The 21437-nt window shown below is 60.2% G+C and overlaps 1 protein-coding gene across 5 annotated transcripts in view; it reads left to right on the top strand.

Annotated features, from left to right (window-relative positions):
* Positions 1-21437, top strand: part of OSBPL5 (oxysterol binding protein like 5) — a 67584-nt gene that overhangs the window by 20981 nt on the left and 25166 nt on the right. For all 5 annotated transcript variants that reach the window (XM_086383899.1, XM_086383898.1, XM_086383901.1 and 2 more), the window contains 2 exons: positions 13488-13626; positions 15569-15651. In XM_086383899.1, coding sequence (XP_086240025.1) covers positions 13488-13626; positions 15569-15651 — 222 coding nt within the window. Of the gene's footprint in view, positions 1-13487; positions 13627-15568; positions 15652-21437 lie in introns of those variants that run through there.

The following is a 21437-nucleotide window of genomic DNA, read 5'->3' as shown; positions in this document are numbered from 1 at the left end:
CGGGGTCCCTGCTGCTCTGGGCCAGGCCCTGCGGAGGCCAACGCCACCCTCTGGCGGTCCCAGGATCACCCCTCTCCCCAGGGGAGACCCACCCGCTTCCCATGACCACACGCTGGTGGCTCACAGGCTCTATAGAAACCAAGTGACCCAGGGCCTGAAACAGGCAGGCGGTCGGAACCAGCCAGGCGCTCATCCCCAGGTCCAGAGCCGTGCCCGTTGCCACAGCCCAGTGCCCTCTCACGCTGGGGTCTCACATTCATTCTCTCCCCCTCCCTCCCAGTGGCCCCCAGGTCTTTAGCGACCCCCTCTCCACCCTCCCACAGAGCGCACCGCTCATCCCCTGCCCCCCGCGAGCTCCAGATGACTGTCCAGGGGTCTCCCCGACGTGAGCATCAGCCAGAAACGACCGTCCGTTGCTCTGGGTGCCTGGGGCCGAGGCTCCTGGGCTGGTGGGGCCCGGGCAGGGGCGGGCGGTCTCCTCCACCGCACTCTAGCTGGGACGCCTGGACGGCCCTCAGCCCACCCAAACCGTCCAGGGGCGCTTCTGGGTGATGCGACTTTCCCCTCGTCCCAGGAGGCCCACAGGCCCAGGTTCCGTCCAGCCTGGGTTCTGGGTCAGCCTTGGGCCCCCTCCCTGCCTGACCCACCTGTAAGTATGTAAGTAAGTGTTAGTCGCTCAACTGTGCCCAACTCTTTGTGACCCCATGGACTGCAGCCCACTAGGCTCCTCTGTCCGTGAGATTTTTCAGGCAAGGGTACTGGAGTGGGTTGCCATTCCCTTCTCCAGGGGATCTTCCCATCCCAGGGATCTAACCTTGGTCTCCTGCATTGCAGGCAGATTCTTTACCGACTGAGCTATAAGGGAAGCCCGACTCACCTGTAAAATGCCCCTCAGCTCTTGATGGGTCAGGGTTGGGGGGAACTTGAGAGTGTGATACCTCCCATATATCTCATCTGTGACTCTCAGGCCCCCAAGAACACGGCCCTGGGATGTGCAGGCTCCCGGGACACGGCCCCTCCCAGCCTCAGGGTCCCCAGCCAGTGCTGGGCTTGGGGGCAGGGCTGGCTTGCTGAAAGCTTTAGTGCGTGTATATGCGGGGGTGGGGGGTGAAACGGGGTGACGCCGAGCTGCGTGCTGCGGCCAGCACCAGGTCTGGAGGGGAGTGGAAGGAGGGGACACCCAGTGCCGGCCCAGGATCCAGGAGACCAGGGCAGGGACGTGTGAGGCTGCCTGACATCTGGGACCCGGGGCCGGGGCCACTGGCTCAGTGGGAAAGCTGACACCTCCCAGGGGCTTGCGAGGGGAGGTTGGGGGGCACTCCATGTCAGGGGCAGGGCCGGGGGCATCTGGGGCTGGAGCCCTAGGAGGTTAATCAAAGGGCTGACGGGGTACAGGTGACAAGGCTGAGGGGGATGGGGACGGGTGGGTTCTGGTGGGCGCTGGCCTGACCCGGGCGCGCAGGAAGGGCCTGCCCGGGTGTGGGCGGAGGGACAAGGGCCCCCGGGGCACCTGCAGGCCAGGCGTGGGCGGCGGTCCCCCTCACCCCACCCTGGGTCTCTGCTGGGCTGGGTCCCCCGGAAACTCCTGCAGTGAGTTGGATGGTGGCCCCGCTTTTGGGGTCTGAGTCCTAAACCCGGAACCTGTGAACGTGAGCTTCCTTGGAATTAGGAATTCACAGGTGTGGTTCAGTGCAGGGTCTCGGCCAAGGTCATCCCAGACTATGTGCTGGAGTCTTGAGTCCAGTGATTTAGGAGAAAAGGGGAAGACGAGGGAGGTGTGAGACCTGCAGGGGAGGCAGAGACTGGAGGGAAGTTCCCGCAAGTCCTGGGGCACCTGGGGCCCCAGATGCCGGAAGCGGCAGGAAGGAGCCTCCAAGGACGCAGCCCTGCCCAGACCTTGATTTCGGACCCTGGGAGAGAATCCGTTTCTGTGTTTACACTGCCCACCTGAGGTCCTCTGTTGCAGCCGCCCCAGGACTCCGATACAGCCCCTCTTAGAGGAAACTTGCCAGTTCTCCCCCAAAAGCCTCAGGATCCAGAAGCCACCACTGTCACAGCCACCTCTACCGTCAGCGGGGGACAGGGGACCCTGGCTGCTGTGGCCCCCAGCCTGCGGATGGAGGAAGGCCCTGCTGGGTGGAGCCACCCGGCCTCTGGCTCCTCCCACTGGCCTTCACTGCCCCGGGGAGGGGGATTGTCGAGCCTCCTGCCCCATCGGAAAGCACAGCCTGGAGGGGGTGGCCCTGCAGTCTCGGCACGTGGGCCCCCCACACATCAGATAATCCAGGGCTCTGACCCCTCCTGAGACCAGGAAGGGCGCTGCCCGTGGGGTCTGGGTTGGGGCTGCCCCTTGAAACCAAGGGACAGCGTTTTAGGGTGAATGAGCGCCCAGAGAGCACCGACTGGCAGGCTGGGGACCCTGAGGTGTCCCCGAAAGGCAGGCGTAGACGAAGGGGCAGCGGGCTGTCTGGCCGCGGCCCAGCAAGCAGGTATCCGTAAAGCTCAGCCCCACCAGAGGGACGTGCTTGACCCTGAGCCGGCCTCCAAGCGGTCCCTGTGTCCCCCACCGCTCTTGCTCTCGTTTCCAGCTGTCACTTGCTGCTCACGAGGCGCCTGCACGCCTCAGAACTTGTCATTTCATGGTGTGACCAGCGTGTTGGGGACAGACCCAGATTCCGGTCTCGGAACCTAAGGACATGCCCTGCCCTGTCTCCTCCCCTGGGTTTAGTGGGGGCATTTCTCAACCCCAGGGGGGGTTGTCAGGGGTCTCAGGACCTTTCTCCAAACCTCACTGGGGGCTCAGATGATAAAGAATCTGCCTGCAATGCAGGAGACCCACATTTGATCCCTGCGTTGGGAAGATCCCCTGGAGAAGGGAATGGCTACACACTCCAGTATTCTTGCCTGGAGAATCTCTTGGACAGAAGAGCCTGGTGGGCTACAGTCCATGGGTCGCAAAGAGTCGGACACAGCTGAGCAACTAACACTTTGAGTGTCTCCACTGGACAAGACACGGTGGTGGGACTTGACTTGGGCGGCCGCCAGTGGGGTCTGCAGACCACAGGCCTGGTGAGGGGGCCGTGGGTCCATGCCCCGGAGCTTGAGATTGGCCAGAGGCTGGAGGGGCCAGCGGCCCCCGTGATTGTGATCGATGAAAATCTTGAAAATTTGAGTTGTTTTTTTTAAAAGAAATAGCATCCATCATCGCTTCTGCATCGGGCCGTCTAGGCAGCTCCTCTCGGCGCTCCACTCCTTTCCACATCCACGAACTCTCCACAGTGCGCGTGGACCGCAGATGGGCTAGCCACGGGTCAGCTGACGGACGTCTGGGCTGCCTCCACGTGCTGGCCGCCGTGGGCGTGTGTGTGCACACGTTGCTTGTGGACGTAGGTTTTCATTTCTTTCCCGTTTTTCTTTTAGTCTCGCTGGGGGCCCTTGGCGTGCCCCCCGCCATGTTTTGTGGGTCAGGCCAATGTCACGCTGACACGTTGGCCCCAGGAAGCTGGGTGCTTTCGAGGGGGGTTTGCTTGGGGCCAGACGGTGGGGTCCGTCGGAGGGTCCGGTGAGCGAAGGGGCTGGAGGTGAGACCAGAGGGCCTGCAGAGGTGGGGGCCACACCCCCGAGATGTCAGGTCACCTTCCTGGACCATCCCTACCGCGGCAGGATCTGTGGGCACCCTGGGCCCAGTGCTGGCCTGGTCCCACCCAGCTGGCGGGGCCTCTTTCTCCACGCGGCCGACAGAACTGGTTTCCCCAGAAACCACAGGGACGGACAGGTGGAGCTGTGACTGGGTGGCCCGCAACCTGACGAGGGTTCCCCAGGGGCTGCCCCCTTGGTTATCCCAAATGGGCCTGGAAGGCGGGGCTCCCGTTCCTGCCCAGGCAGTCAGCAGTGAATAAGGCCCTTGAACCGGAGGCTGGATGGGGCGAGGAGCCATGCAGGAAGAGCCTGTGGGCTCCCTGCAGAAGTGCAGACAGCCCCTGGGCTGTGGGAGGACCAGGGCCACGCACAGCACACAGTGGGTGTTCACGGATCGGGCTGCAGAGGAGCGGCCACCCCAGCCCAGGACCGGAGGCGAGAAGGGCGACCCGTTCACCCAGAGGGTCCAGGCAGGGGCAAGGACAGATCACAGCCTCGTAAACGTTCTCCAGAGCTCCTCTCCTGGCTGTCAGGGCAGCTCCGCCACGGTGGGGTGACCCCCAGGGTGGCCCAGCACGCCTGCCCCGGGTGACCTGGGAGTCGGGGCTGGTGCCAGCCGGCCGCATGGTCCTGGGCGAGCCAGCTCACCCTCCTGACCTCAGTTACTGCATCTGTAAAGTGGAGAGAAGGCAGGGAACTGGAGCTTTGGGTCTTTGTTGCTTCCAAGAGCTAGCATCCTCCCAGCCCCTGCGGGGGTGTCAGGCAGACAGGATGGGGAGGGGCGTGGTGCCTGCTGCCCACCCGCCAGCTCCTCTGGTATGGGGCAGGGGGTGATGCAGGCGTGCATGCGCCCTGGGGGGGCTGCCGCTGTGGGGGTATTAGGACTGTCCGGCAAGAGGGAGTTTTCAGTTTACACAAGGATTCGCCCCTGATGTTAGAGAAGCCAGGCCCCCTCCTGTCCTCTTCTTGCACTCAAGTTGTGATGAAACCCCCCCAAACCCAACTCCTGGAAACCTCGGTGAGTCCTGCACCCCAGGGCTAGGTAGACTGGGCTCCAGCCCTACGGGAAACCCCACGGTGAGGGGCCACGGTGCTGGGCGGGAGGGTGTCGGGGGCCCACACCCGGTGCAGAACGTCCTGAAGGAAGCAGGCGACGGCTGATCCCAGGGGAGCAGGAAGCCCAGGGGCATTGCCCTCCAGAACTTGGGTCCCCAGAGCAACATCCTTCCCTGCCAGGAGCAGTCGTGACGTGGACCGCGCCCTCCTGCTTAGTGAGTCCCCGGGACTCTCAGTGATGGGGGGACTGCTCACTTGAAGGCCTCAGAGGACGCCAGTGCCACCTCCGTAAGCAGGGGTGGGACCAGGGCTCTTCAGGGTCCCAGGAGGTGGTCATCCGAATGAGGCTCTGTCTCTCCTCCAGCCTCGAGGCGCTGAGGGCAGGGCCAGCAGCTGCGTCCAGGGTGGACAGGGGGCTCCAGCCTCGGATCTGGAGCCTTGTTCCCTAAAGAAGAGCGATTCAGGGGGCACAGCTGGGGAAGGAGGCTTCACCCCGACCTGGACAAGGCCAGGGAGGGGTTTTATGGAGTCCAAAGCCAGTTGGGCATTAAAGAGGAGGCTGTAGGATTGCATGTTAAGTGGGTGCCCTCGGACGTGTGGCTTCTACATTGTCGTTAAGTCACTCCGTCGTGTCCGACTCTCTGTGACCCCATGGACTGCGGCAAGCCAGGCTTCCTTGCCCTTCACCATCTCCCGGAGCTTGCTCAAACTCATGTCCATTGAGTCAGTGATGCCATCCAACCATCTCATCCTCTGTCATCCCCTTCTCCTCTTGCCCTCAGTCTTTCCCAGCATCAGGGTCTTTTCCAATGAGTTGCCTCTTCCTATCAGGTGGCCAAAGTGTTGGAGCTTCAGCTTTAGCATCAGTCGTTCCAGTGAATATTAAGGACTGATCTCCTTTAGAATGGACTGGTTGGATCTCCTTGCAGTCCAAGGGACTCTCAAGAGTCTTCTCTAGCACCCCAGTTCAGAAGCATCAGTTCTTCGGCGCTGTCACGTTCTTAAAGGCAAAAGGTGGCTCCTGTAGTGTTTGTTGGTTTTTTTAATTTCAGCTTTTAAAACTTGAAATACGGTTAATTTACAATGTTGTGTTAGTTTCAAGGTACATCAAAATGATGGTTATCCATACACATATGTTTTTCTACAGATTCTTCTGCATTATAGGTCATTCTAAGATGCTGAGCGTGGTTCCCTGTGCCACACAGTAGGTCCTTGTTGTTTATTTGCCTTATATATAGTAGTTTGTATCTGTTAATCCCAAACTTCTCATTTCTCCCTCCCCATTTCCCCTTGGTAACCATAGGCTTGCTTTCTGTCTGTGAGTTATAGTGTGTGTGGTACGTAGCTGGTTCTTAGCACAGTGAAAGTGAAAGTTGCTCAATTGTGTCCGACTTTTTTGCGACCCCATGGACTAACTATACAGTCCAGTCCATGGGATTCTCCAGGCAAGAATACTGGAGTGGGTCGCCTTTCCTTTATCCAGGGGCTCTTCCCAACCCAGGGACTGAACCCAGGTCTCCCGCGTTGCAGGCGGATTCTTTACCAGCTGAGTCACAAGAGAAGTACATAGTTGGTTCTTGGCGTAAGCTCAGTTTTTTTAACCCAGACCTCTGATCACGCTTCTCTGTCTCCGCCCTCCGGGGCCACACCAAATAGAAAGGGCTGCATGCCTTCTCTGTATGCCAGGCTGCGCGCCCGACAGAGCATGGGAGGCAGGGAGGGGGATCGTCAAGAACCGATGCCCGGCTTTCCTGCACATCGTGTGACCTGATGCCCGGCTTTCCTGCACATCGTGTGACCCGATGCCTGGCTTTCCTGCACATCGGGCAGGGCGCTTCTGCCTGCAGTGTGGCCGTGGCTAGTTCTGGGAAAAACTGGAGCATAATTACTGCACGGCGTCCATCCCTCCGGATGCTCAGGGCCGTCGTGCAGACCAGCTGAGGTGCCGGCTGTGGCCCACGTGTGCGTGTCTGACTCACGTTCCTGTTCCGTGGCGTGGTGGCGTCCACAGTCACTCTGGTTCCTCCCAGCTCCGTCGGGGTCCCGCCTCCCAGCCCCTGGTGTGTCCAGCGCTTCAGGTCAGCAGCCAGACTCAGGCATGAGGTCACCTGGGGGCCCACGTCCACCTGCTGCTTCCAACGCTGGACTGAGAGCGGGCAGGCCGGACCTCAGCGGACGTCGTGCCCTTGGCCCTCTCCACCCCACCCCAGAGCCCCATCCCCAGGATGCAGTTTGCATCTGAAAATCAAGCTCTCGGTGGGACCGGCAGGCAGGGTCGGGGCGGGACGGCCTGGGATCAGGCCTGCCGCGGGGCCCACGTCGGAACAGGCCACGGTGGCCCCACTCTCTGGAGCTGGGCGGGTTGGCTCTGCCGCAGGGGACGTGCACATAGGCGGCACTGGCTGTGCCAGTTGGCCCGGTGCTGGTCAGGAGGCCAGGTGGGCGGTGCCAGGGCCTGGCCCTGCCCGTGGCCACGTGACCCGGCTGAGTCAGCCTAACACCCAGGCAAGGAAGGGCAGGCCACTTCCGGCCCCTCTCCCCGGGGCTCAGCCGCTCTGAGGTGGCCTGTCCGGGAAACGTCTCCCTGGGGGAGGCTGGGCTCCCACCCTGTCCCTTGGGATCCTGCCTCCCCTCCTGGTTTCTATCCCTGCCCTCAGCCGTCTCCGAGGTACAGGGGGGCAGGGGGCTTGAAGCTGTGCCGCCTTGATGGGACCTTGGCCCAGTCTGAGCCCTCGGACTTCACATGGCGCTTTCCCCTCCTGGGACGTTGGTTTCTGCGCCTTTAAAATCGGGTCATGAGATCTGCTCCCCTCATCCCTCAGGTGCCATGAGAATCGCATCACGTGGGACAGTGTGTGAAAGGACCCCAGGGCCCTCGGGGGGCCTGTCCTCAGCACAGAGCCCGCAGGAGCCCCAGGTCCAGAGTTCTGAACGGTGGTGTGCCGTGTCGGGGTGCTCCCCCGTGTTCCCATGGGGGCTGCTCAGGCTGCCCAGTTTGAGCCCCAAATGCTGGGACCAGCCAGGCGACAGTAGGCAGGGTGTGTTTCTGGACCTTTATGAGGCTCCTCTGGGCAGGGACCCCATGGTCGCCAGCCTTGGGGCCCCAGCAAATTTCTGGAATGCAGATTGGTGTGGACACGGCGGCCGGGGTCCTTTCCCTGACAACTGCCATCCTTCCCTGGGCTCTGCTGACCCTCCGTTGGGTGTGCAGACAGAGAGCCAAGCAAGCAGGCTTCATCCTCGAGCTCATCTGTGATTTGGGGGCATTTCGCCCCTCGCCTTTCATAATCATTCCGTTCAAGCAGAAGTGGATGCACTGTGAGTGTGGGCACGTTGGTGGTGTGGGGGCCAGGCTGTACGTGCCTGCTTCTCCCACCTCCATTGATTCATGGAGAGCCCCCAGCAGCCCAGCACCGCCCCTCCACTGCCCAGGAACACCTCCCCTGCTTCCGCCAGCACAACTGGGCCGGTGTGACCCTGGGCCAGCGGTGGGAACGCTAACCAGGCAGCCGTGGGCACCCTGGGTTGGCCCGTCAGCCTCTGCAGGGGACTTTGTCACCTCCATTCAGAGCAACCCCCACCTTCACAAATAGGGACCTAACAGAGGCCACGCAGACATTGCAGGCAAGGCGGGATGCCCCCCACCCACTTCCACGCCGCAAAGCGGGATGTGCAGCAAGCCCGGGGTTCTGTGGGATTCCTTCCCAGAGCCTCAGCCCTTCCCACCTGCCCAGGCCACTGTGGCCCTGCGGATTCCAGCCCCGGAGAAGCGGGCTGCGCGTCCTTCCAGTGTAGCCGCCAACGCCCCAGCGACCTTTCGTCATGAGGATCGCGTTGTTCTGGCTGGAAAGTGGGCGTCGGAGGGTGGAGGGAGGGGACAGCGTTTAGAGGCACAGACTGCTCGGAAGGCAGCTTCCAGCAGGTCAGCACAGGCAGTGTATGGGCCCCCAAGTGGGACACTGTGGGCGCTGTGCCTGCTCTCCCCGCCTAGCTGTTGGCCACTCGGCCTTGGCTCAAGACAGAGAGCTTGTCACCTGCCAGGTGCCCGAGCCGGTGCTGGAGCTCAGAGACACGGGGCTGGGCCAGGCAGCTCAGAGCCTGACCTGTAGTCTGTCTCTGGGCCGGCACTGCGTGGGACCCAGCTGCCCCCGACATTGGGGAGCTTTCAGGCCCTGGGGGGACACGGAACTGAGGAGCCTGCTCAGACCAGGGCAGGTAGGGCGGGGAGAAGGGGCCGAGCCAGGAGTCAGGGCTGCCTCCCCTCCTGGGCTCCACTAATGTCCCCCACCTGCACCCCAGGGCTGGGGTTCCTGCCCGCTGGGTGGGCCCCCAGCAGCACCCCCTCCGCCCACCGTGGAGGTGAGGTGGAAGCCTGCCGCACCTGCGCCCTCAGCTTTGCAGCTCGTGCCTTCCCAGGCCGTGGGTCCAAGCCGGCAGTGTAGTGGCTTCCCTGGGGGCTCCCGGTCTGCAGACCCCTCCTCTGCGCTCGGCAGGGATGGGCTCCCCTCCCCACCTCCACCCCGCCTCCTGGCCTCCACAGTGAGCCCCCCTTGGGGGCCCCGGGGTCTCTGGACTGTGGCTCCCCTCTTGAAGAAATGCCCGAGGCTCCTCACCGGGGTATCAGGGCCCCACACACGGGCTGTGCTGGGGACCATCCCTCCAGGCCCCACAGTGTCCACTCAGACCCTTGGACTCCGTGATCATAAGCACCAGACGAAGCCACAGCCGGATGGTGGGATCGGCGTCCTTCACGGCCCCTGGGGAAGGACTTGAGGGCCATCGACCGAGGGCCAGCTGGGCAGATGAGAGTCGTCCCAGTGACCAAGGGCAACGGGAGGCTGTTACTATCACAAGAGCTCAGCCCGGCCCTCAGAGGCCAGAGAGGCCAACGAGAGGAAGGTGCACAGTGGCCTCGGACAGCCCAGGTGGGAGGAATCAAGGCTCCAAGTGCCCACGGCGGGGCCAGAGAGAGTGTGCCCTCCAGAGAGAGTGCCCTGAGTGCTTGGGCAGCTGGCGCCCAGGCCAGGACAGAGGGAGAGGGCTGCCCACCGTGGGTGCGGTCCTGACTGCCGCTGGCCCAGCTGGGAAGTCTGTTTCCTCACCCATCCGTTCTTCCTTCCTCCATCCTTATCTCCATCGTCACGGACTGGCTCCCATAGGGGTCTCCCCTTCCAGCGCTGCAAGCCTTCAGCTTTCCCCAGGACAAGGGGAACCGCCGCCCAGGGCTCAGTCAGCCCAGCATCAGGCCGGCGGTCCTCCCGGCTCGGAGCCTCCGAGGGTCTGCAGATCCTCCAGGCGCAGCCGGATTCCTCCTGCCTCCTGGCGGTGCGTGGAGGGCAGGGCCTCATCTGCACCAGGCGTGGCAGGAGGAACTTCACCAGGGTTCCCGTGGAAATCGGCCCCAGACCGACCCTGACCGCCTCTCTGAGGTCCCCCCTCCCTGGACCCACGGAGGAGGAGGAGGCCCTAAGCCCAGGGGCAACTGGGCTGCCTTCTTCACCCCAGGTCCCAGGGTCTCCTTGCCCTCGTGCCCCCTGCCAGTCCCTGGGCCTGGCTCTATGGAGACACAGCAGACAGGAGGGACAGCGCTGTCCCCTCCCTGGAGCTTGTGTCCTGTGGGGGAGGAGAGCTAACAGACGAAGGAACGCGGAGTGACACGGCAGCAACTTGGACTGCGCCGCGGGGACGTGGAGTCGTGTGAGACAGGGGCGGGGGGCGGGTGGCAGCCTTCTGGGAAGTGACATTTGATCCAAGGGTGGAATTCGAGAAGGACCCGGCCACCCAGACAGACGGAGATGTGGGTGAGGGCGTTCGGGGGGGGCCGCGTCCAAGCAGAAGCCCCAGCGGGCACGGGCATGTTTGAGGAGCATAAAGGGGACCAGTGTGGCTGGGGCAGAGTGGGTGATGGAGCCAGGCAGGGAATGAGGTGGGAGGAGCAGGCCGGGGACCTGATGGTCTGGAAAACAGGGACCAGGAGACAGAGGCCGGACTGTGCTCCAAAGGCACAGAGGAGCCCTGGGGAGAGCAGGCCTGGATGTACCTCTGAAATGAACAGAGCAGCGTCTCCGCCTCCATGGCCTTAAAGGAGACCATGGATGGCAGCCAGGGGTGGGCACTGGGCAGCCCCTGAGGCCCTGCTGGAGAGGAGCCACCCCTGCCATCCAAGCAGGTCAGAGGGGGCCTGCGGAGGCCTGCGCCTGGTCTGGGGAGTCAGGACACAGAGCGGGTATCCACAGGTGCGTCCTGGCACTGCCCTCGGATTGGGGCTGTCTGCTCTGGGCCAGCAGTTCAGCCATGGAGATGTCACCACTGATGTGTCTGATGGAGAAGGCAATGGCACCCCATTCCAGTGCTCTTGCCTGGAAAATCCCATGGGCGGAGGAGCCTGGGAGGCTGCAGTCCATGGGGTCGCTGAGGGTCGGACACGGCTGAGCGACTTCACTTTCACTTTGCACTTTCATGCATTGGAGAAGGAAATGGCAACCCACTCCGGTGTTCTTGCCTGGAGAATCCCAGGGACAGGGGAGCCTGGTGGGCTGCCGTCTATGGGGTCACACAGAGTTGGACATGACTGAAGTGACTTAGCAGTAGCAGGAAGGAAGGGAAGAAAGGAAATGAGGCTGCTCACTGACTATCTAGAGAGATTCACCGGGGGTGGTGGAGGGGAGAGACTGGATGGATGGATGGATGGATGGGTAGATGGGTGGATGGATGGATGGGTGGGTAGATGGATGAGTGAATTAATGAACGGATGGATGGATGGATGGATAGATGACTGGATAAATGGATGGCTAGGAAGTTGGTTAAATGGATGGACAGGTGGGAAGGTGACTGGATGGATGGGTGGAATAATGGGTGGATGTAAGGGAGAGAGGGAAGGTGGGAGGGAAGATGCTGTGGACAAGCAGATGGGGTGCTCCCAGACCAGTGAGGCCACTGGTCCCCGGTTGTTATCTGCTCCGGGGGAAGACATGCCTTAGGACCTGAGGAGAGAGGCAGCCAGGGGCCTCTGTGCCCGCCCCCCAGTGGAGCCAGGGCCCGTGACCAGATTAGGGAGCTGAGGGCAGGAGCCCCTCTGCCCGCCCCCAGTTTGCAAGACTCAGCCCCTGAGAGACGAGAGGCTCCTGGTGAGGGCAGCCTACCCGTGTCATCCCTCATCGCACACCCTGGGCCCCCGGGCAGGACCACGTCGGACTCACCTTGGCTGCCAGCCCAGTGCTTGCGAGAGCCCGGCTGCAGGAGTGGGAAGGCAGCGCCGCCTCTCAGGTGCTGGCTCCCTGGCCTGAGACGCACCTGGGCAAGCAGTGAGTGTTCACCAGGACTCCGACCAGCAGGGGCTGGACCCCAGACGCCCACCCTCACCTTCCCCGGCAGTGGGTTTGCTAGAAACCTGGCTGAACCGATGGGGGTGGGGGTGGGAACTCAGGAGCCAGGTTTGAGATGATTCTCAGAAAAAAATACCCAACCTCTCTGAAACCAGTATCCCCATCTGTAAAACGGCACAGGTAACCAGCTTGGCCAGGTGACACCGCAGTGGTGAGGAAGGGGAGGCCACTAGGCCCAGCTGCACCTCGGGGGCCCCAGGACCCCTGGGCAGGAAGCACAGAGAAGGTCCTGGGGCTGCGGATGGAGCCCTGGGCCACCCTGCCCCTCCAGAAGCCCCACCCAGGCACCCACTGTCCCAGCAGGAAAGGCTGCTATCTGCTGCTCCCACCCCAGGAAGGCCCAGGGCCGTGGGAGAAAGTGGGGCCTTTGTTCTGGGCTTGGCAGGAAGCCATCGCCCACCCGGGGAGGCGGCAGGGGGCACCCCCAGGCTTGGAAGAGAGGTTGGTCAGCCAGCCTCCGTGCAGCACGTCCTCAGGGAGAGGATAGAGTGCAGCATCGGGCCCGAGTCCCCGCTCTGCCAGTACCTGGCGGCTGCGACCACAGGGCTCTGGGGGCCATGATTTTCTCTTCTGTAAATCGGGCTGACGTCCACCGGCTGGCCCTGGCCCTGCTCAAGGTGGGGCTGCGAGGGGCGCGGGCGAGATGGGGGCGGAGCCGGGAAGGCGTGGTGGGGGCAGAGCCGGGAGGGCGTGGCCCGTCGGACCGGGAGCTCGTGGCCGGCATCGCAGGGGAGCTGGGAGGCAGGCAAGTGACTTGGGCCGACCTCGCCCTAAATTCACCTGCACTTTCTCTCCAGGCGCTTTGGGTGCAGGTGTCGGAAACCCAACCAAGGAGCTGAAGCAGGGGAGGGCTGGGGGGTGGTCTCACGGCGTCCTTAGGTGGGCTGGGCAGGCCGGAGTCAGGGCCAGCCCCAGCCCTCACCCGCGGCCCCTGGCGCCCTGGGCCGCCTGTCTCGCCCTCCTGCGGCCCCCTCTCGGGCAGCGCTCCGCCCTCCCCTTGTGCATCAACGCTGACCCCCAACCCGGAGCTCCATCCCCAGGGAGGGGACGGCGGGTGGCCCACGCTTCGCCGTGTCCAGGGTCCGACAGGGCCGCTTTAGTGCCAGCCCTTGGGTGGAGGGCAGAGGGTCCTGCCATAGCTGTGATGGCCAAACTGGCTGGTCGGGGCCTGGCTTCCGACTCGGGCCCTGAAAAGCCTGCACTCTCTTGTGCGGCCTCCCTGGGTGACCGCTCCGCAGGCCCCTGGGGCCCCTCACGTCCCGTTTTGGACCTGACTGTATGATGGGGCCCTGACTCTGGTGTCTCTGGTCCCCTTGCCGGGCGGGTGGCGGATGCCCGCGGCCTCCAGGCCACAGGCTGTCCCGGGCTCGGCGTAAGGTGTGACCAGCGCCCCCTCCTTCCTTTCAGAAGCCGCCCTGCGCCCACGCCATGAAGGAGGAGGCCTTCCTGCGACGACGCTTCTCGCTGTGTCCGCCCTCGTCCACCCCGCAGAAGCTCAGCCGGAACCTGCTCGTGGGTGGAGAACATGAGGTCGATGTGGGTCCAGGTCAGTGCCCATGGGGGGATGCGGTCACCTGGAGGCCGCGGGAGGGGCGGGGTCATCCCGGACCGTGTGACCTCGGACAGGTCCCTTGCCCTCTCTGTGCTGTCCTGGTCAGGGAGGGAGGGCGTCCACCATGCGGGGTTAATGAACAGAAGGCTCGTAGGGCCGGAGAACTCCGTGACCTAGGAGGCCAGGTTTCGCCCACTTGGCTGTGGAGGTCGAGCAGGGGGCTCCCCGTCCAGGCCTGGAGGCAGATCCTTGTCCCTGCAGAGGCAGTGCGGTGCGGTGGTCAGGCACCCTGACCGCAGCCCCCACCCTCAGGCTGGGGGACCCCGGTCCAGCGGCAGGGCCTCGGTTTCCTCATCTATGAAGTCGGGGAATATTAGGACTCGCGCTAGCTGCAGCAGAGTCCTGGGCCCTGGGTGGGGCCAGTTCAGACCCGCTGCTGTCGTGCTTGGAGATAAAGCGCGCAGGCCACCTGAGCCGGCCGCCGCTCTCACAGCTCCGGGCCTTGACCACCCACCCCCATCCCAACGCCCCACCGCCGCCCCCACAGAGCCCAGCGTGTCCTTCTGGTGGCCCCGAGGGGGTGGGAGAGGGGCCCCCTCTGGTGCCGCCCACCTACCCTGCTCCCATCACCTGCTTTGGAGCCGAGGAAGGGACCCCAGCCCCTCCAGCCCCTGGAAGAAGCACAGGCCCGGGTGGCAGGTGTGATGGGCAGGGCACGGAGGTGGGCATGGACAGGCAGAGAGAGGAGCCGGTGCCAGCCTCTGACTGTGGGGCGGCCCGCTCCCCGCTCCCACGGGGCCCCTGCATCCGCCCAGCTCAGGTGGTAGCATCCACTCTGGGAGGCTGCCCCCGACAGCCCCAGGCCGGGTCCCCCACAACAGCTCCTGAATCCAGTGCGCCTGGATGACAGGGCCCCTGGGGCATGGAGGGGGCCCCCGTCAGCAGCCAGCCCCGGGCTGTGGTCAGGGGAGGGGACGCAGGGCCGAGTGCAGGGGCGCGTGCTCCTTGGTGACCTCTCTGCCCCAGCGCGCCTGGCTGCAGGACGGGCTCACCACTCCCCGTCTCCACGCTGGCTTTTCTGCAGAGCGAGGCTCTCAGGCCAGGGCTGCGGGGAAGGGGGTCTGCAGACATTGCCCTCTGTGGGCCCTCTTCTCGCTTCCCAGTCAGCGTGGTTCTCCCCTGGTCATTGCCATGTCCGCTCCCGTGCAGGGACCAGGCAATCAGCCACCAGCCGCAGGAAGCAGGCGGGAGTGTCGCCCGCTTCTTCCTGCCTGTAAACCTGGGCTTTAGAAACGAGCGGCGGGTGGGGCAGCCACTCCCCCCAGGATCGAATCCGGGCACCTCAGGCCCCTCTCCCACCTTTCAGTCAACCCGGAGAGGACTCCTGCTGGGAAAGGGCATGGGGACAGTATCCACCCACCCCTCTCCGAGAGGCCGGCACTGGGGGCACTGGGGCTCCAGCCGGAGGACTGGGCTGTGGGAGGGGGTCAGCTGTAGTCTGGGTGCCCTGGACCTGCAAACTGGGGCTTGCCTCGCAGAACCCCAAAGGCCAGGCCACCCTGGCCTGGGATTCCCACCCAGCAGTGACCCCCCCTCCCTGCAGTGACTCCCATCCCAGTGGTGATACCCCCTCCCAGCAGTGACCCCCCCTTCCTCCCAGCAGTGACACCCCCCTCCCAGTGGTGATACCCCCTCCCAGCAGTACACACCCCTCCCTGCGGTGACCCCCCCTCCCAGCAGTGACCCCCCTCCCAGCAGTGACCCCCCCTCCCTGTGGTGACACCCTGTGTGGCTGGCTGGTGGTTATTAGATCTCTGGTTCCGCAACCACCTCCCGGGCTGGCTTCCTGCCCTGCCCAGGCTACTGGTGCCCGAGCCCTGCCTGCCGTGCACTGGGCAGCCCTGCCCCGGGCCTCACACTGGCCGCTCTCTTGCAGGGAAGGACATGGAGCCCCATGGCCCATCACCGACCCGGGATGAAGGGCCCCCAACCCCAGGCTCTGCCACGAAGGTGCCACCGGTAAGAGCCCGGCTGTGGGGGGTTCCGGGACAGGGGGCCTGCCCGAGGGCGGCAGGAAGTGCCCGAGGCATGGGCAGCAGGCGCCTGGCCCAGCTGCCACCCCAGCTCTCTGCTCTGAATCATGGAGGCTCCTGGAGCCAGAGTCACAGCGTGTGAGCTGCCTTCTCCAAGCTGCCTTTTTGGAGTGACACAGGACGGGAGATGGGGCCCAGAGAGGGCTTGGGGACAGAGAGTTACGGCACCAGGGGGCCGGGCCTGCTGTCATAAGGAACCCGCCCGGGGCTCAGCACTTCCGCCTCTGGCTTTGCCTGCACTCTGCCCGCACCTGCCCCCTCTCAGGGCCATGCAATGATCTGGAAAAGCACACACATGGGCACACACACACAGATACACACAGATGCACGTACATAGAAATACATATACTACACACAAATAAACATACACACAGATACACACGGATGTGCCTCCACACACAGATACGCACACATACAGATACGTGTACTATGCACAGATAAACATACACACACAAATATGCACACAGATATGCATAATTATCTTCCCTTGTGGCTCAGACGGTAAAGCGTCTGTCTACAATGAGGGAGACCTGGGTTCGATCCCTGGGTCGGGAAGATCCCCTGGAGAAGGAAATGGCAATCCACTCCAGTACTATTGCCTGGAAAACCCCTGGATGGAAGAGCGTGGTAGGCTACAGTCCATGGGGTCGCAAAGAGTTGGACACGACTGAGCGACTTCACTTCATGCATACATACACAGATACTCACAAATACACATACATACAGATACATATACCACACACAAATAAACATATACACACAGATACACAGATACGCATCCACACACAGATACACACACATACAGATACGTGTACTATGCACAGATAAACGTACACACAGATACGCACAGAGATATTCCTGCACACACAGATACACATACACACACATACAGATACGTGTACTATGCACAGATAAACACATGCACACAGAGATACACCTGCACACACACATACACACATGCATGTGGATGCCTGCGTGCACACACATACAGACACATACACTATGCACAGATGAACATATACACACAGACACACGCACACACACCCCACATGCTCCACAGCCCAGTGCCTCTCAGGGGGACCCAGCCGTACCCCTCCAGGCAGAAGCTTCAATCCAGGGAGGGTGCGGGGGCCCAGGCACAGGTGTGGGGTGTTAGACATGCGCTTCCTCCCCGCAGAGGGTCTCAGGTCAAGGGAGCTGTGGCCCCTGGCTTGGAGTTCTGGCTGTGGGGCTGGGGGCACACAGAGGCCAGTTCTCCCCACTCTGGCCACCCATAGGACCCCGTGACTGCAGCCTGGCTCCTCTGGGACCGCATGCCCCACTCTGCCAGACAAGGGGTTCGTGGGGGACACAGCCAGTGTCCCCCACCTCAGCCTCCAGGGCTGCCCACTGCTAAGAGCACACTGGGAATGTGTGCTGCATTCGTGTGGAATTTGTTTAATTTAAAAACTTGTTTTGATTACAGTGAAATATATGTAGCGAAACGCACCATCCTAACCATGTCAGGCGCACGGCTCAGGGGCGCTAAGCACACCCGCACTGTCACCACCATCCCTCCTGAGAACCCTAGCATCTTAGAAAGCAGATGCCCTCGCCTCCGCCCCACCAGCACTCGCTCCCCGCCCCCTCCAGCACTCGCTCCCCCCCAGCACTCGCTCCCCGCCCCCTCCGCAGTCTCTTTCACTGTGAACTTGACGACTTTAGGGACCTCATGTGGGTGGATTCCCGGCGGATTTGTGATCGCCTTCTTTGTGTCTGGCTTATTTCACTGAGCATCGTGTCCTCAAGGCTCGTCCAGCTTGTAGCTGTGTCAGAATTCTCTGCCTTTTTACGGCCGAGTAATGTTCCATCGTGTGGTTGGCCTATGTTCTGTTTCTCCAACCATCTGTCAACGGACACATTTATTAGTTTAGATGTAGATTCATAAAAACCGTGAAAACATGGTTACTTGCCGGGGTCCAGCCCTGGTGGATCCAGGGAATTCCAAGCGGGACGGCGGCGGCGAGGATCAGAAAACAATTGCTTAATTAAACGTTAATTAAGGATATAAAGAGTGGTTAAATAAGGATAGCTCAATGAAGAAATTCAGTGGAGAAAAGAGGCTGAAATAAGGATAGTTCAGTGAGGAAATTCAGTGGAGAAAAGAGGCTGAATAATTCAGCCAGAAGGTGAGAGAAAGAACGACATGGGGAGACCAAGTTTCGGTGAACAAGGCCCGCACTTTAGTTTCCAAAGTAGTTTCTATACCTTAAGTTATGCATAGAGGATAATGGGGGAAGGGGTAGAGTCAGGCAGCAAGCCAGGCTTTCTTCCTGCAAACTTACCATATGCAAAAGCTTAGGTGATTTGCATCATCTTCTGGCCTGGAAGCCTGTTAACATTTTAAGAAACTTATTTTTCTCTAAAGGTGATTATTCTAAAGTCAGGCGCCACCCTCCAAAAGCATTAGATAAAGTTGCATTCCTATAGGGCAAAGGTGTGGTGGGCTCAATCAAGAAAAGAATTAACTCAAGGGTCCAAGGTTACAAACATTAAAGCTACTACTTACACCAATTATATTAATAGATACACTGCCAGGGACACAGCAGGTAAGGGATATGGAAACTTAGCAGCAAACATGGCCCAACAAGTGAAAAACCCTTCACCAATACAATTTCTAATCAATCTTTTAACTGCTCAAAGGAATCTGTATTCAGACAGTTTAGAACATCTCATGCCTCTCACATGAGGCATGAGGCTCTGAACAATCACGTGTGGCGGGAAAAACCTATTCAGGCAGGCTAGAGGACTTGCAAAGGAGTTTGTAGGTTGAAACACTGTCACACCCAGGAATTATTAACTGGAGCTGTAAGCTAACTCTTTTTTCAGAGAGAGGTAGTGGGGGACAGCCCCCCGTAAAGTCAGAGATGTAGGTGAGAGCACAAAGCAGAAAGTAGGCAGACTCTGGTTTTGGGGGCAGATGCTCGAGAATTTCCAGGGGGACTCCTGAGGCTCGATCCCGCCTTTGCGTATGCCGAGCCTCCTTCCTCATGACCTTTGCCAGGGGCGGAGCTCCTGCTCCCGGCAGTTACTCCTTCTACAACCCAGTGAAACACGAAACCCAGTGAAAGCACTTTAAATGCAGTCAGGAGCACTGGGTTCAAGTGTCAGATCTCACTCCCTCAGTCAAGACATCCGGGCATCCTGTCCAGGCAAGACCTGCAGGTGCCAGGGACACAGTCATGGATGAAATGAAGTCCCGTGGAAGCAACCTGGGTGTCCATCGGCAGACGAATGGACGAGAAAGCTGTGGTGCAAACACGCAGTGGAGTATTACTCAACCATTAAAAAGAATGCACTTGAATCAGTTCTAATGAGGTGGATGAAACTGGAGTCTATTATACAGAGCGAAGTCAGAAAGAAAAACACCAATACAGTATATTAACGCATATATATGGAATTTAGAAAGATGGTAACGATGACCCTATATGCGAGACAGCAAAAGAGACACAGGTCTAAAGAACAGACTTTTGGACTCCATGAGAGAAGTCGAGGGTGGGATGATTTGAGAGAATAACATTGAAACATGTATATTACCATATGTGAAACAGATCGCCAGTCCAGGTTTGATGCATGAGACAGGGCGCTCAGGGCTGGTGCACTGGGATGACCCTGAGGGATGGGATGGGGAGAGCGGTGGGAGAGGGGCTTAGGATGGGGAACACATGTACACCTGTGGCTGATTCATGTCAATGTCTGGCAAAAACCACCACAATATTGTGAAGTAATTAGCCTCCAATTAAAATAAATAAATAAATAAATTTTAAAATAAAGAAAATCACCCCCCACAAAAAAAGAAACGAAGTCCCCCTCTCCCGGAGCTTACGTTCCAGAGGGGAGATAGGCTCCAGACAAAACAAGTGAGCCTGGACACGGCCAGGGCCGTGGGAGGAAGGAAAGGACAGCTCTGGAAGCCCCAGGTACTTAAGAGAGACTCGGGGCTGCTATAGAGGGCGCAGTTCTGGGAGAGACACAAACTCTAATATATGTATGATGATAAACAGAACGTTTGTTGTTGTCCACTCGCTCAGTCCATTTTTAATATGGACACATTTTTAATACATTAATAGTAGGTATTATGTTCTATATAAGCTTAATATAATATGTAATATTTAGTAGCATATTAAATATTTAGTGTGTAGGTCTTTATGTATATATACACACGTGCACGGGTGTGTGCACAGTTACTCAGTCGTGTCCAACTCTGTGCCCCCATGGACAGTAGCCAACCAAGCTCCTCTGTCCATGTGATTTCCCAGGCAAGAGTACTGGAGTGGGTTGCCATTTCCTCCTCCGGGGGTGGAGGGGTGGTGGTTGGTCTTTCCAACTCAGAGATCAAACCCGTGTCTCCTGCATCGGCAGGCAGATTCTTTACCACTGCCCCACCTGAGAAACCCATATATACGTACACACACACACACACATATAATACATATATTATATGAAAAATAATTGTAATATATAGTGGAACCATATGTCACCTTGTTCTGTATTTTCCAGGTATCCTGTAAATGTGTTAACATACATTCATAGTGTAGTGCTAGTCGCTCAGTTGTGTCCGACTCTCTGCGACCCCATGGACCATAGCCCTCCAGGCTCCTCAGTCCATGAGATTCTCCAGGCAGGAATACTGGAGTGGGTTGCCATTTCCTTCTCCAGGGGATCTTCCCTACCCAGGGCTCAGACCTGCCTCTCCTGCATTGCAGGCAGACTCTTTACTGTCTGAGCCTCAAGCCCTAGATACTTCATAAATTTTTTAAAAATTAAAATAAAAATAAATATATATTATGTGGTTTTGCAGGATATAAATTCAAGTAATATGAAGTCAACCATTTTGAGTGAATAATTCAGCAGCATTTCTTCCTCCACCACCCACAGCCCCGCAGCCTCCACTCTGCTTTGCGTGTGTACGGACTTGCCTGTGCTGGACACGGCGTGGCAGCAGGGCCGTGCCACGTGCGGGGCTCTGTGACGAGCTGCTTCCACCAAGCTCCGTCCAGGCTGTGCCGGGTGTCAGGGCTGAGCCATGGTCTACGGGCTGGATGGAGCCGGCGGTTGTCCGCTCGTCAACAGGGCACACGTGGGCCGTTTCCCCGTGAACACACGCGTGCAGGTGTCTGAGTCCCTGCTTTCATTCTTTGAGTTTGTACCTCAGAGTGGAATTGCTGGGCCAGATGGCAATTCTGTGGCAAGATGGCTTTCTAGAAGATTCTGTATTTGGCCTCTTGGAGAAAGCGCTGAGCGGTCTTCCTCAGCGGCTGCCCCGCGTTACAGTCCTGCTGGGGGGAAGGCGGGCACCCGTGTCTCACACCCGCACCGACGCGGCGGCTCCGGTTCTGTCTGGAGTCGTCCCCGTGGCCGTGCCCGTGGGTGTGAAGCGTTGTCTCACCGTGGTCGGGTGAGCACTTCGCTGAGGACCAAGGGGGACGGGCGTTCTCTCACTGTCTTGTCGACCGCCCGAGAACCTTCTCTTCAAGCCCTCTGTCCACCTCTGCATCAGGCTCTTGTCTTTTGCCAGCTGCCCAGGTGGCGCTCGGGGTCAAGAGCCTGCCTGCCAGTGCAGGAGACACCACAGCCTTGGGTTCGATCCCTGGGTGGGGAAGATCCCCTGGAGGAGGAAATGGCAACCTGCTCCAGGATTCCTGCCTGGAGAATCCCATGGACACAGGAGCC

Source organism: Bos grunniens, chromosome 29 (genome assembly GCF_055505025.1).
Source record: "Bos grunniens cultivar Pamir isolate PY7600 chromosome 29, Bosgru_T2T1.0, whole genome shotgun sequence".
NCBI classification, from domain to species: domain Eukaryota; kingdom Metazoa; phylum Chordata; class Mammalia; order Artiodactyla; family Bovidae; genus Bos; species Bos grunniens.
The sequence above is the reverse complement of the archived record's forward strand: the minus strand, read 5'-3'. Positions and strand labels throughout refer to the sequence as shown.